Genomic DNA, 16,093 nt, shown 5'->3' on the forward strand with positions numbered 1-16,093 from the left:
GAAATAATTAGCAATAGATCTTGGAAAACGGTGCTTCTATGTGTTTCTATTCTTGTAATTTAATTAAAGCATTAAAAAAGAAAGAAAATATTTTAGTCACAGAAGTCATTCCCTGTCTTTTAATAAATTCTCCAAATATTTTGATTGCTACATAAAGAAATGATCATTTTAACAAATAATCTGTATATTTTATGTTAGAGAAATTGATGTTTACAAGACAAGCTAACAGACAGTGCTGTTATCTAAAGCTGGTCTTCACAAATTGACATACTGACACAAACAGCCTACTGATTAATTTGACTTTATTGCGAGGCAGAAATAGCTGCAGCCCCCAGAAAGGAGTCTTTGAATATAAAGGGAGGCCAGGCAGGACTGATAAGATTGTCTCATCTGGCTTGGAGGGCTAAAGTGACGTGTGCTGCCTGAGGAAAAAAATGGAAGGCAGGATGTGGCTACTATTAGGCAGGTAATGGGATCCATCTGAGATGCATTAGAATCAGTCAAACACAACCACATTTCAGTTCTGTTCAAATGACCACCACTATCACTTCAAATGCACACCTTCAGCATGTACTGTAGGGGACACAAAGAAGAAAAGCGGGAGAAGTGTCTGTGGCTGTGGAGCAGCTGCTGTGAAGTTGTGCCAGGCTCAGGTATGTGCTCTTTCCTAATCGTGACGGCTGGGAGAGTGATGTGCACAAGAGCTGTCAGCCTCTCCCCATAACAAATGCCACATCTGCCCCTGACAGGATGGAGATAGAGAGGAAGGGCTGAGGTGGGAGGGAGGGAGGTGCGGAGGTCACAAAAAGAACCTGTGGCCCAATTGTGGCCACGCCAGCTGTTTCTCCTCCACTGCCTCGTCGCCACCACTATCTCGGTAGACCACATCCTGCTAATTGGCCTGTACTGCCTGGTTTACGCACACACACACACACACGCACACACACACACACACACACACACACACACACACACACACACACACACACTAAGTGATGTTAAAAAAAATGGCTTGTTCCCAGTGAGTAAGAACCTTTGATTGTGCTTTAAAATGTAGTTGATTGATAAGTGCTTCAAAACAGACTTCCCTGAAATAAAAATGACTAGCTGCCCTGACAACATGCTGGGTAATATCCCCCTTGACGTGCACATAGGCTGAAGGACAGAAAGACCGAATGATGACAGACCAACAGACCGACATGCACAGAGATTATATGAAGGGCAAACGGAATTAATTGGTTTCTCCTTCTGTGGATAAGTCCTCTGAGCGATGTGAATGTGGCGATAATGGCAGGTTGCAATGACAGGCAGGTTATTTAATAAATCCCAGCTTGTGTAAGGCAGAAGGGGGGGGGGGGCACATGTGAAGCACAGAGAACCTCCTTTTTGTTCTGCCTCTTGTCTGTCACAGCCGGCAATAACGTCTCTGATTGTCTTTTTTGTTCAAAACACTCAAATCCCTTCACACACACACACACACACATCCTCCTAATCATGCATCCTGATAAATACACTTAATCGCTCACACGCTCCTGCACGGCTAGAGCTGTACAGCTAACACATCCAAGCAAGTAGGCTATAAAAGCACAAGTTAAAACATCCACAAGATCTTGCTCAATCAGCCTGATTTGTTTGTTTCCTTTTAAGTATTTGAGGATTCCTCAAGAAGGGGAAAAAACTTTGCATAATCAAGTCAATTATGTCATTCAATCAAGTCGAAAATCATTTTGAGTCCTTCCTTACATCTTTTGATTGCAAAGTCATGCTGAATATTTGCTTGCTGTGTTTATTGTGCAAATATCTGTATTTAAAATAGCAGAGAAGGCCACAGTGAGGTCGGCGGTGTTCGTCCACAGCAGAAGAGCAAAGTACTTCACCTTGCTCCCTCTTAGAGGAAAAAATAATAATGGCGAGCTTTAAAGAGGAAGAGCTCGTTTAATGCAATCTCCAAACAAAAGAGAAGGAAAAAATGTTTCTATTAATTTCTAGGAGCTCTTTTGTCTCCTCCAGGACACGGTACATTATGTGCCTTGTGAAAAATCCATCCTCACTAAAACTGTTTAAACTCAAGGTCAAGTGTTGATGTTGCACAGAGTGGATCAGCTGAAGGTGACCTTGACTGATGAGGAATATGACATGAGGGAAATGGATCTCCACTCAGTGTGGGGAAATTATCTGTGAAATGCTGCCACTTTAAGAGAGCTGTGCACGTGTGGGTGTGCACACTGTACATCTGTCCTTTGCGTGCAAGCATGTGCATGCACGCCTCAGTCATCTGGGAGGAATCATCATGAGAACAGATACTGCAGCGGGACACAGAGGCGAGTGGCTAAATATTATCCTCTGCTAAATGAGCCCACAATATGGATTTTACACGTTCAAAATGATGCACAAACTCTGACTTTAGTCATTCTACAGCTCTGCCATCGTATGCAGTGGGAGGATTGGTCATAGAAGCTGCGCATAACCATTTGTTTGCTATGTAGGCATGCTGTTGACCAGGCATGGCAAGCTGTGTGAAGCTGCTGCCACATCATCAGCTGTTTGCCTGTCATTATTTGTCTTTTTTTTTGTCTTACTATTGGACAGATGCCAATGTATTGCTGGCAGCTCCTTTTCAGGTCCAAATATGAGATTGTATAAAGGTTCAAATGCAGATTTTATTTCTACATGTATAGTCAGTGCTCTTCAAGTATTTAAACAAGTATTTAAAAAGGTATATAAAAGCTCAACCAAATTCAGGAGGAATTGATACCAAAAGTGTGATAAGTTTAGTATTAAAAACTGTTTTGTGATGTTTTGAAAGAGCTGCTTCCTTGATGGAAAGCAGAACTTCCCTAAATGGTATTTAACCCCAAAAGTCTGAGGGTAAAAGTGCAGAACCCTCAAAGGAATGTGACCAACAGCAACATGTGAACGCCCAAAACAATCCTATGAACAAACTTCAACAACGCTCCTCCTGTTCCTTCAACCCCTTTGCTGATGATACTTATCCTCACTTTGAGATTAAAATACAATAAACATAAATATACAAGCAACGAGACATTAAACAATTTTCTGATTTAAAACAAATGTTAAAAAAAATACAGCGGTCCCTTACAATTTCACCATTCTTCTTTGCAGGCTTTCTTTAGTGCAATGTTTAATTCTTTTTTTTTCTTCCTTTTTTTTACAAAGCACCTTCTGATTGGCTGTAGATCATTATCAATCTCTTCCGTGCCAGGGCTCCTTTACAATCCACAAAAATCTTTAATTGTGAGCAAATCTCTGTGTCTATTCTAGAATACTGGGCTTTTATTGTGCAGTTGTTTGAGTGTATTTAACCCTCAGCAGTAACTGAATTCACCAATGAGTTTGCCAATCACATCTGCTGTTTACAAAGACAGAGGAATAAAACCTCCTATCTAGACATTCAAAATTTAACATAAAAGGTATTTAATATATAATTTAGTGGAACTGTGCCTGTCTTTTTAAGACATTTTTCACATAGTTTTGACTTTGTCTTTGCTTTTTCTTAGATTTACACTATTTTATTTTGTCTCTACATGTTTGCTTTTTTGCTATAAAACATAAAAACAGCTTGATCTAATTTTTTTTAATTTTTTTCAGCAGAGAAATGACAAAATATACCACTTGAAATTGAGTTTTTTTTGACAGTTTGAAGTTCATTTAAGTTCAAATCTTTTTTTGTTTAGTAAAAACAAAGCTGGGGTTTGATATCAAGCATTGTTTTGAAGATAAATTCATAGGGTAACCTGTAAATTAAAGAAAAAACGATCAAAAAGGCCTCAGACTGCTAGGGTTAAACAGTAGAGAAAAGTGTAAAAATGTTTATGTCTGAGAAAAGTGTGTCGAGAGGACTTTTATCACGTTAAAACTTCTACAATTGTAATAAAATAAAGTTAACTACTATGCAATTGATGAGGGACCACTGTATAAAGAAAGAAGTTTAAAAAAAGATCCCTTCACAATGAGAAACCTTTATGTTTTACCGATATAAAAATATAAATAGCAAAATCCGCCTAAAAATGCAAATCACTTCCAATTTACTACATATTATCACAAAGTGAATGTATAAGCACTAAGCAGCCAAAACCTCCCAGCAAAATACCTGATTCTGTCATTCACAAACATGTAAAATCCGTGAGTTGTTGCCACATTTCACCTGAAAATATTTAATTTTGTCCAACAGTGAGGAGTCAAGCTGGTTAAGGTCTGCTCTCTAACCAACAGCTAATAAATTACCAATAAACTGCTAAAGTAAGTAGTAAGTACTTTTATTGATTGCAGAATCTATAAAATCCTGACAATACCCCACTTTAAAGTGAGGCTTTAATGAGTTCCCACTTAATTGCAGAGCGCTTAAATGTTGGTCGTTGTCAGAGTGCATAGCAAGGGAATAAGAAAAACAGCCTTACCTTTCCAAACTGTTCAAAATACTGCTTCACATCTTCCACTACTGTATTGGCTGACAAGCCTCCCACAAATATTTTCTTTGTTCTTGTGACCATCTGGAAGGAAAAAGGTGAGAGAAGCGGATGAGTGACAAGACTTCCCATGCATTTCACAACTTCCTTAATGAGCCGGAGACAAACACATCAAGTGAGCAGTTTCTGAGATGACGGAGTGGAGACGGGGGCGCGCGGAGTCACGCCGCTAACTTTCAAAAAAACACTTTATAATAGAGCATTTCTTGCACATAAGGTGTCTAAAGGACACAGCAGGACAAAAATACATCTTGGCTTAGAGAGGCAGCTGCTCTGTGAATCTCACATCGCAGTGACAATTCAAAAGTGACTGTCAAACACTTAAACACCTTCAGCTCAGCCTTAAAAGTTGTAGTTTATCTTTGCTAAAAAAATAAATAAAAAAAACCGAACAATAATAATAAATCCTAGAATAATTGGACTTATGCAAAAGATGATTATCAGTTCAGAGAAGATGAAATCAGAGCGAATTAAAGGCTCATTTAGCTTCAAACCGCAAGAATATTAAGGATTATTACCCAGAGCAGCAAAAAGGGCACAAACATCTGATGCAGATCGCGTGCTAAAATTACTTTTTAAAGAAAAAAAATCCAGAGTAATTTATATATATATGTGCCTGCATTGCAAAATTTTAAAAGGGAGGAATAAAAATGCAATATAGTTTTACCAACAAACCTCTTTAGGGCAGGCTTTTTGCTACAGTAAAAATGGTTATTTGAGTAAAAAATCCAGAATAAATCAGTTGGGGGGAAAACTGAATTTTTAGAATTTAAAAATTGGCCCCAATAGCAGAGCAGCATCTCTTTGATGCTGTGGTTTGATCTAACACTGCAGTGATAAGAAAGGCTACTTGATAACACATTTTCCCAAATAAAACCTTTGCTGCCTCTTTTTAAGTACAAAGCCCATGCAGGGAAATGTACTGTTATGGCGAACGGCGTAATGATGTTTGAGGCACAGCTCTGTCATCTCCCTCACAGACCACCAAATAGCTGTGGGGAAGAAAAAAAAACAACAACTCAAAGCTCTGATCTCTCTCAGCTTTCCTGAATCAAACAAAAAGTAAATGATGGCGGCTGGATAAATACACTCAAGAGATACCAAGAAAACAAACAAGATGGCTGGAAGATTCTGCCTTGATCAAAACGCTGACCGAAACACTTTCGATATAAAAGAGGTTTAGCGTGGAGGAAAAAGAAGCAGCGTTCAGCAAGAGCTGAAGTAACCATCTGTCAAGTGCTTTCCAGGTGCACACAGTCTCACAGGCGCACAGCCTGCACATATGCAGCCAGCCTCCCACACTTGGGCCCTCTCTTACAGTTGGTGTCTCACTTTATGGATTATTTCTTTGTGTCTTTAAAGCATTACATTCATCTTTTTATTGAAAAGAACTTTCTAGGAATCCAGCTTTCTAGCAAAAGGGAAAACAAACATTTTTTCCACCTTGTTGTCTATTTAACAGCAATTATGCTTAAAAAATATGCACAGCAGCGATTGCTCTATCTCAGGGGTCAGCACCGTTTATTGCATGAAGTGCCAATTTGCAATTCTCTCCTCAACAACTGTGCCATCATCAACCATAATGCGAACTCGGACAAAAATAAATACAAAAACATTTACAATATATCTGCAATTCTTATTAATTCACAAACAGCGGGTCAAATAGCTTTTTTAAACATATTTTGCCATCAACTCCCAAAAAGTGCTTTCATAACAACACTGCACAAGAAAAATAGGTCAAGGTTGAAAGAACATTGTAACAATGTTTCCTTGAAACATGCATGTCATACCTACAACAATGGTATTGGATACATCAAGAGTTCTAAGAATTTCACAACCATTAACATGAAAAAAAGTGTAATTTTGGTCAATTAATTTGTTGTTACATTATGACACAGGCCCCGAGTAACTTAATGTAAGCTAATTCTGTGATGGTGCTTTTATTGCATGTAAAATGAAATGTTTTTACTTTTGCCCTAGCATGCTAATTATAGTAATATACATTTTCCACAATCGTACAGCATCATTTTTCATTATTTTCATCCTGCAGTTGCTGCAGAATGTGAACGTTGACAGACACCACAAGTGTGTGAGCAGGATGTTTGTGTGTAACCCTTGTGCTATCCGAGGCACTTTACCATTGGGAGTTGGGTCATCTAGACCCACTAGACAGTGCGCTGAACCTTTTTTCTTCAATGATTTGTGATCTTCACTGGTGTCCATGGATTACAATCAATTACGTCAATGTAAGGGTGGGGTCATCTAAGATAGCACAAGGGTTAAATTAATAGACGGCAGAGACGATCGCGTTGCTTGAAAACTATAAACGCCACTCAGAAGTTTATCGGACAGTTGCATTTAAAACCAACCAACACTAGTATGAACGAGACCGTGGGATGATCGCTGTGAAGTATAAACTGGCCCTTATCTGAGTTTGGTTATTATTCAACAAACTGGGGGGAAAAAAGGGGAAAAAACAGCCGTGCTGTCATAGCTAGCTCTGCGCTATTCCCACTCACGCACGCGCTCAGACCTGTCTTCTCACCGCCAACAGATTCAAAACGAACAGGAAGGATTACGTTTTCATGTCTCAGTGGTAGGTAAACATTTTTTTTTTTCCTGCGGTGCGTGTTAATTTAAATCGCCCATTCACGAAGGCTGACACGGAAAAGCGGAAGTATTTATAAAAGGGGGCGGTGTCACAGTAACATCGCTTCGTGAATAAACCCTTTCCAATCTCTCTTCAATTGTCACTCAAACCCTATTTTTTTTCTAAATCCGAAAAATACAAACAGACGACAGATCAGGTGCTTATTGTTGTCACTCACCCGCGTGCCACTGTCTTTCCCGCCCTAGGTTGCCGACCCCTGCTCTGTCTTTTGAAGCATCTCTTTTCATATCTATCTTTTGAAGAACAACTTTAGTCATCTTCTGTGTCATTTAAACAGTTTCACTCCTTTTGTGTATTTACTTATGGACCGCCCTGCTAACTCAAACTGTTTCAGTGTTTCGGCTGAGCTGACACTGATTAAAAAACAGCCAGTTGCAAAGTTCTATGTATATATTTTAAACCACTCTTGTGTTTTTGCTGCTTCCCTTTGGTTCATTGTTCAGCTGCATGACCCACTTTGATTTAGCGCTTAAAGCAGGCAGCCTTACATTTTTCTGTATATGTGCTTCACCTCCAGAGGCTTGATTAATACTTTTTTTTTTTTATTGAGTCTATTTATAAAATAAAAATGCCTTCACATTTATGTGTTTATTATCCCACTATTCCCTGAATTCATACAAATCAGTAATAATTTGGTTTAATAAAGTCCTGAGTTTGACCTCAATTCTCAAACTTCTAGCTTTAGCGCTTAAGTTCGGAGGGTTATCAAAAATAAAAAACAAAAAATAAAGATATACAATTGCCATCAGCCAATCATCAACCTCATGTGATTGATTCAATAAATTGACATATTCCAATCTACTTTCATAAGAAGTATTGAATCTGAACATTTTAAATTGTGATTCGTATGACTTTATCCAATAAACTAATAATTATATACATATTAGAAGATCTTTTGTAGTTGGTCATTTTTAAAAGTAGCTCACCTCACAAAAAAGCGTGGATACTCCTGCTTTAGTTCAACAGCTGTAGATAAGAGGTGGAGCTAAAGGGTAGAGTTTAGATTCGGCCTCAATTGGCACCGCTTGCATCCCTCTGCGAAGCAAACGCTCTGACCTGGAGGTAAACGTCCACTCCTCCTCCAAAGAGTCACAAGCGCCTTAAACTGCCTGTTGTCCACTTGTGAGTAACTGTTCTCATTTTGGAAAGCTGAACACAGAATTGTTTCAATCCAGCCCTTTTAAAACCCTTTTCACACTGATGTGTGGCAACAATTGCTTCTCTAAGATGACTGTTTATGGTTTCCCCTCTTGGCATTGTGTTAATGCACACCTGAATGCTCCAGACTGGCAAACGGACAAAAGTGCTGCTTTTATGGCAGTTTGAACACCTGCTGATGGTCATTCCATCAAGAGACGGTGATTAGCTGCAGCTGACTGTGACTTACCCTCTTTAATCCAACAGAGGCAGTAAATTTGAAATAGCCCATGCCAGTTTATGTTGTTTTAGCGATTTAATTGGAAAACAGTTTCATTTGACAAAAGGAAAGCTTTTAAAGACCCACTCCAAGGAAAATTGTCTTTTTGGTGTTTTTAACATGTTCTTGTGCAATTTTTTAAAGATGGAGATAAATAAAATTAAAAAATCAAGCTCAAAATTGCATTTCTGAGTATCTTTTTATTCAAACTGTTGTGAATCAGGAGCAGACCAACGACTGCCTTTAAAAAAGTTTCTGATTTTGTTATGTAGAAAATACGATCAGTAGGTCACAAGCCCTTTGCTCCGCTCCATTCTGATACATCCACTTACAGACGACTAAATTCATATACGTCTTTGTTTTCCTCGTCTTAGCTGGTTTCAAACTGTACGACTGGATAGCTCCAATATTGTTCACCATTTTTGTTGCACCAGAAATGTTAGTTTGGAGTTGAGAGGGGCTGTAAGCTAGCGGGAGATAGTGTGAAGAGATGGATGATGAGAAATAGGGGCGGGCTCACTCCATGCCAATGGTCCCACCCACAATTCAGCAGCAGATTTTTAATGAACTACTGCTGCTCTGCAGAAACTAAATCCTACAAAACAACACTGGTTTGTTTTTTTATTTTGTTTTTTTGGATAAAAACAACACAATTACTGGGAAGACTTTTTTAAAAATGTGACTTTTACAAGAAAATGTAATGTATCTTTTTTATATATATATATATAAAAGAATATGTCAAAAGACATATTAAGTCTCAATTTTTATTTAAATTCAAGGTAGAAAAAAGAGAATTAAAAGCTCTGCAAACATAATGTGCATTAGGAACAGAAGTGCTGGGAACGGCAGACTGAGAAAAAAGAATTTAACCAAATAAGAGGAGCTTTATTGGAGACATCCAGGCTCAGCAAAGGAAAGACAATCAAGTGTGTCCTACAACAAGAACAAAAGCTACATGTTTCACTGAGCTCTATATCAACTTCATGAGAATCCACAAAGGGCCCAACGCTTAAATATGCAAACACAGCCTGTGTAGTAATTAGAAACAACATACCTGTGTGTACAGAGGCTTCACGTACTCTGACAACCAGTATACACTTGGTGCAAAACGCAAAGAACAAAAAACACAGGAGGAGCACAAACAATTATGCGATTTGAACTGTTGCTTGGTTTTTCATCTTGCTCTACAACACTTGTAAATCTTGACATGGTCCAGGATAACTTCTTATCAAATTAATACGTAGTTTCCTAATTTAATTTGAAACCTTGGGTCAAGATTGTTTTATTGTTTGGCCAGTCCGAGATCGGATTGATGCACAAATAAATAAATGATTTCTCAGTTTCTACTGAGTTTCCCCCGGACTGCATGGTTTTAGTTTAAATTGTAGATCAACTGATGAACATGTAACATATCGAGGGCTACAGCAGACACCCCTGCTCCTAGGCACCAGCCAAGATTCAGCCGCTGCATAATCCTGCGCACGCTTTCCTCCTCCCAACAACGCGCCTCAGGCCTCAGAGGTTATCAGCAACGGATGTTGCCTCGGGCAACCCCGAGCCAGACAGCTGCTGATAAACTGGCTGTGTGAGCATTTATCAACATCACTCAGGCTTATCATTGACAATCTAGGAGGAAAAAAAAAAAATAAAAATAAACAAGGTAATGTTCATTTCTGCTTGCCACTCCACATCAGCTGTTTGTCCCGCTTTCCCTCTGGGCCGCTCTCCTTCTCGCTCACATTTCAGACGTTCTCTATCTTGCTTCAACCTGTCAGACCTTCGGCCTTGTCATTATACTGATTTGACAGGTGTGCTCAATTGCAGAGATGATTGTCTGATTCCTGTGGCAGCAAAATGACTTCATTTATTTTTCGATAGTAGAATTAAAGCATCATACTAGTGGAGTCACAAAAAAGCAGCAGAAATATATGGATCTGTTGGCTTTGATAGTTACAAGTTAAATGCTGCTGTTGGACTTTTCTAAGAATTTGGACATTGGAAAAAAAAGTTGTGATTTTTTTTCTAGTTGTTAGAAAGAACTAAACTAGTAGTAGTAGAGTAGACTACTACTAGAGTAGTTGATTAAACATGTTTCTTAGAACACTGTCATTCGATAAAAAGCACATTTCAAACTTCAGATCGGCGTTTTAGTTTAAAGACTTTAAATACATGATTTGGTAAAAAGTCAAAAGCCTTAAGCTTCAATAACATCAACCTTGGCAATATGCGTTCAACCAGCCACTTGTAATGAAAAGTCTATGTAAACGCGTGTAAATAGGTGTTTCATGCTTCCACATTTCGCACAAAACCTTTTACAACTGTAGGTGGCAGACATGCATTGTAAACAGTAGAAAAAGACATAGAAGAAGAAGTCCCTCTGTGGTTGTCCAGTGTGAACACAATGGGCTATACGTGTTCAAGAATACATGTTTAGCGCGTTCTTGAATGCGCATCACATGCCCGGTGTCTAAACTGTAGAAATGTTGTCCTTGAAGGAAGGTGGCTTTCTTTTTCCACAGAATGTAAAACAGAGGGTTTGCCGTGCTGTCTGCTTAGTGTCAACATGGTTTTTAAAAGGCCTGGGTGTACTTTGTTTTTTTGGACACAACCTTATCAATACACAAAGAAGGAACAAGCAGAGGTCTGCTTGTAATCTTTCTTTTTCTTCTCAGCTGCTAATTTAAACATAGTGCCAGTTTGTAGACTGTTTCACCTTTGCTAAGTCAAAAGTGTTGGAACTAGTTGTGGTCAAAATGTGTAAGGTGGGGCAGGAAAACTATCCTCTTTTCACAGCATTGATGACTAACAACCAGAGCCGGCTTTCACTAACACTAGCAGTACAACTTACGTCTGCACACTCACAGACAAAGCCTGTTTGGTAAGAATCTGCTCAATTTTGAAAACTGTAAGCAATCAGGAGGCAGTTGCTAAGAAAAGAGTAAGAGGGAGCTGGCAATAGCAAGGCTACAGGTGTTCAGACGGGCCAAACGGGCTATTCAAACAACAGAGCGAGGCGCAACAATGGCAAATATAAACGAACAGCTGCAGGAAAGTAGTTGCATTTCTAGTTGTCTGCTGTTCAGATGTACACCAATGTACCTGTTGTCCACCTTCATCTCTTCTCCAGGGACATCATAGCAGTTTATCTTACTTTTCTAGTTTTTGTCAGAATTATGGTCAATTTATGACATATAAATTTGTGGGCCAGTCAGTCATTCTTCTTCTTAGAATAGATGTCCTACCACTCTAGCTACCTTTTGGTTATGTACTGACGAAACAAGTCAGCAGTCAAGGACCACAAAGTACAATCCATTCTTAGATTTTCTTTCAATTCAACCTAAAATACAGGATTATAAATCGTGACAGAAAACTATAGCATTATGAAAAACTAAAGAGGCCACGAGAAAAATGCACATGATTAGATGAGTACCTCAGTACATGGTCCACGAATAAAACAAAAAAGATTTAACTAAACTTGTGGCAGTACAATCCCATTCTTTTATTTAAATAGATACAATCTAGACACTTCCTGTTTGATTTCACACATTATTACCAGCATTATCTTGATTAATCTGTGATTTTAAGCTTACCTTCTGTTATTCTCATAACTAAATAAATTTTGAATACGTATCTTTATCCTTACATCCCAACAACACAGAGTAAAAAAAAGACTAATTGGCATAAAGAGTTACTGAATAAATTCAGTTTTGCCGTTAAATTTTTCCAAATGTTCTAAAGGTTAATTACAAGTTAGCTTTTGGTTTATTTAACTTGAACTTGGCAATGTGATAGAGCGCAAGTAAAATATTTAAAGTCCACAACACAAAAATATATATTTTTCATTTGTTTAACCCTAAATGACTAATGTAGATGTATTTATATTTTTTACAGAGTACAGTGAGTTCTACAAAACAAGGCAATTTTTGAATGACTAAAGGCAAATTCAATCTAAAAATTAAAACAAATTTAATAAAACACAAATTAATTTGTAATTCATGTAATCCAGTTTTGGATCAGAGAACATTATGAACCTCTGCATTTGCAGCAACATTAGTTTGGATCATCTGAAGGCTCACTTCAGTCATTTAAAAGTTTTTGTTTTTTTTTGTAACTTTCCTACAGTCTTTTAAAAGAGCCTGCTCTTCAACCCAGTTTTTCCTTTAACCCAATTTTTTAAGCATTCGGTTATTTTTGCACATCCGTAGGAGACAGTAAGGAGAGCTATCAGTGTGCAAGAGGAAGTTCGTGAGTGCCTCCACTCGAGTGTGTTTCTAATTTCCAGAGGAGCTGTGGCGGTGAAGGGCTATGTTTATCACGCTAACAGAATGCACGCAGCAGATACATACAGAGAGGGAGGCGAACAGAAAAATGTAAAAGCTTTTAAGTGCCCACTTATCAAAGGCTGTTAGCAGCCCTAACCAAGACAAGACACAACAAAATGACAACCTATACATTTATATAGAATTATTCAATAATGGTTGTCACCTTGGAAATAAGGACTTCAAAGCAGCACAGAGTAGAACACATAGTAAGATAAAATGATTACATTTAGTCAGTAAGCAGAGACTTTTATCCAATACGCCTTAACGATGAGTGCTAATTCAAAACATACTTTGGGTATCAATTTTTTTTCATTTTTCATCTATCGTTTTATTGTTCTAACAAAAACTTCATAAACAAAAAGATTCTTCAGTGAGTAAGGTAGCCACGCAGAGTTTTATCACAAAGCAAACATCTAGTGAACAAGCTGAGTTATTAATTGTCCCTCCATGAAAAGAAAAATTCACATTGACGATTATCAGCTTGATAAAAGTAAGATTACTGTCAGCTCCTGCACCCCCGCGGTTCTTTGAAGAGCTGCCCATACAATAGAAAGTGGCAGTGCACTGCAGAGCGCGGGAGACATTACAGCCACTCTGATGCTGTTTGTCTGTTCCACCAAGAGAGGAAATGGAGAAACTCAGGATGGATATTTTTGACAAATTCATTCAGAACCTGGAGGTTTTATTTAGTTGGAAAGAAGTTATTCTTTCCTCTGTCTGTGAGAACAATGCACATCACTGCAATTCCTTTATTGGTATTTCTTTAAGAGTGTGAACATGGGGACTGTTGAGCAGGCTGCAATAGATAAGCTGGTAGCTAATATTGCAGCGCGCAATATCATCGAAAAATTTAGGACTTCTACCTGTGGCAGGAAACAATATTCCTCTGTGACGCTCCAACAAAAAGTTATTAGTGTTTTGAACATGCGTGCAAAACAAAGAATCCAAAGACAAGGCGGGAATGTTATTAACTCCCCAAGTAGGATGTGAGCGAAGATTAATATGCTGTGAAACAATATTTAAGTGGGAAAGAAGCCGACAAGAGTGAGAGGGAAAAAATGTAACGCATTTATGCAAATTTTGACACTCTAGCACAGATGCTTTAAGTATGTTATCTTTGCAATTGCTTTCAAAAGAGGCGAGGCAATGATAGATGGCGGCAAAGACTGACAATGATTTTACTGGAAGTTGTTAGCTAATAGTATCCCTGATGTGGAAAAGAGGAAGGAGAACAAGTTTTTTTTTTTTTTTTATCACAAGTCACTGACATGTTCATTCTTTAGCAAACCATGTTTGTAGGTCCTTCACCTCTTCCAATTTAATCTTAATGTGTATTTTCATTTTTATAAAATAAATATAAAGTACATTTTATGGATTATTTCTTGCAACCAAATATTTACCAACTTAACAACTACTACTACAACTACTTGATTTTGGAAATTCTGGTTGTGTCTTCAAAGTTCGGCTTTAAATTACTTGCAAAAAATGAGTTTTCAATATTCAGACGCACTCTTACACATTTTAGAGATTAGCCTCAACAAAAGAATGGTCTGCAAGCATCTCTTTGTAAAGCTGCGGAAGACAAACGAGCAAAAGCCAAGCTATCTAGTGTGGCGTGTTTAATATGTGTGCATATGTGAACACACACATCTTTACAAAACAAATCTTTAAACCAATTATTGGGTCTCCATTGAACCTACATCTGTAGCTGTGTTTGTGTTACACATTAACAAAGGAATGAAAAAAATCAGAGCCATACAAGCAACTGATGGAAAATCACAGCTTTGTGAATGGACTCTGCTGTCCCATTGCTGCAGGCAAATCCCAGCTGCAGTCCTTTTTTCCCCTTTTCTTCATCTCCAATACTACGGTTGTCCTCATACAGACATTAGCTCTGACTGGTATAGCAATAAAAACGGCATAAGTTCAAAGTGTTTGTCAAAATTATGTCAGATGTGTTTAAATGCCAAGAGATCATTTTAAAAGCAAGAAAAAAGCCAATCGAATGATCCATCAATAGCTGTCAGGAGCTCTGCACAGGACGCCATGTGCTCCTCCCATTAGCCCGTCTTTTCCGGTCAATCACAGATTTTTTTTTTTTCCTGAAAGAGGCTGAAGTCATTTGCTGACCATGTTTAAAGATTTAAGGCATTAAAGATGCACAATCTGAAACTGCCAGAGTAGATTGGATTAAAACAACCAGGAGGGCAGCTTGAAGAATCCTGTTAGCAACATCTAAGCTGGTATTTAAACGGCGCCCTCTATACACATCTGAAAAAGTAACTAGCGTACATAAGATTAGCATTAGTGGCTGTGTAATGATCCACATTTATGTAGCACTTTTTGAGGTCTCATTGACATTGCAAGCCAATACATAGCATGAAGGCCTCGCCAAAGCCAACATAGAATGAAAAGACCATAAATGAAAGCAAATACTTTTATCGCTTTTAAGGATGTCCTTAAGCTCTGTGATGGTTTTAGCATTCAGTGTTTTCTTTTAACTCAAAGTGTTGTGACGTCAAGGTAGTTGACCAAAATAGGAAACAAGAGGAATCCTTTCCTGTGGCCAGGCTTCATATTGTGGTTGCCGTTGCTAATAGCTCTCTCATTAGCTTAGAGCCTCTCACACTCCCAACAAAGGATTACCGGTTTGATGTACAGTTTTGAGCCAGACGCCTGCTCAGATGAGGAAAACAAAGACACACATGGATTTCGTCGTCTACAAGTGGATGCGTCACAACAAAGCAGGGCCAAACCCAGTGTGGGCCTGCTTCGCAAACAAATACAATCTTTTTCAAACTACATTTTTTCATCTGCTCCCGATTTACAATGATTTCCATGAAGAAATATTCAGAAATGCAATTTTAAACTTAATTTTCTTTATGTCTGGCCTCCATCATCATAAAAATGTCACAAGGACATGTTAAAATCACCAAAAACAGGATTTTTTTATGATTTTAAAGTGAGAATGTATGCTACCTATTAGGATTGCAATCATAAAATTCTACCACCACGCTTTAAAGCCCAGTTAGTAGCCGTCCATGTATAGAGCTTTTTTCAGCAACACATTCAAAACAGGGATTTTACAGCCCCAGTGAACGACTAAAGAAAAGATAGCATTTATAATGAGCAAACTAATGCCTGATGAAAAAAATAAAAATCACAACAAAAAAGAAAAAAAAACGGACATTTCTTG

The 16,093-nt window shown here is 38.2% G+C and overlaps 1 protein-coding gene across 8 annotated transcripts in view; it reads right to left on the reverse strand.

The window, feature by feature from the left end:
* The window catches only part of msi2 (musashi RNA binding protein 2), a 313,108-nt gene that overhangs the window by 201,113 nt on the left and 95,902 nt on the right, over positions 1–16,093 (reverse strand). For all 8 annotated transcript variants that reach the window (XM_023962329.1, XM_023962328.1, XM_023962327.1 and 5 more), the window contains exon 6: positions 4,419–4,511. In XM_023962329.1, the coding sequence (XP_023818097.1) occupies positions 4,419–4,511 (93 nt within the window). The remainder of the gene's footprint in view (positions 1–4,418; positions 4,512–16,093) is intronic.

Source organism: Oryzias latipes, chromosome 14, assembly GCF_002234675.1.
Source record: "Oryzias latipes chromosome 14, ASM223467v1".
Lineage (NCBI taxonomy): Eukaryota > Metazoa > Chordata > Actinopteri > Beloniformes > Adrianichthyidae > Oryzias > Oryzias latipes.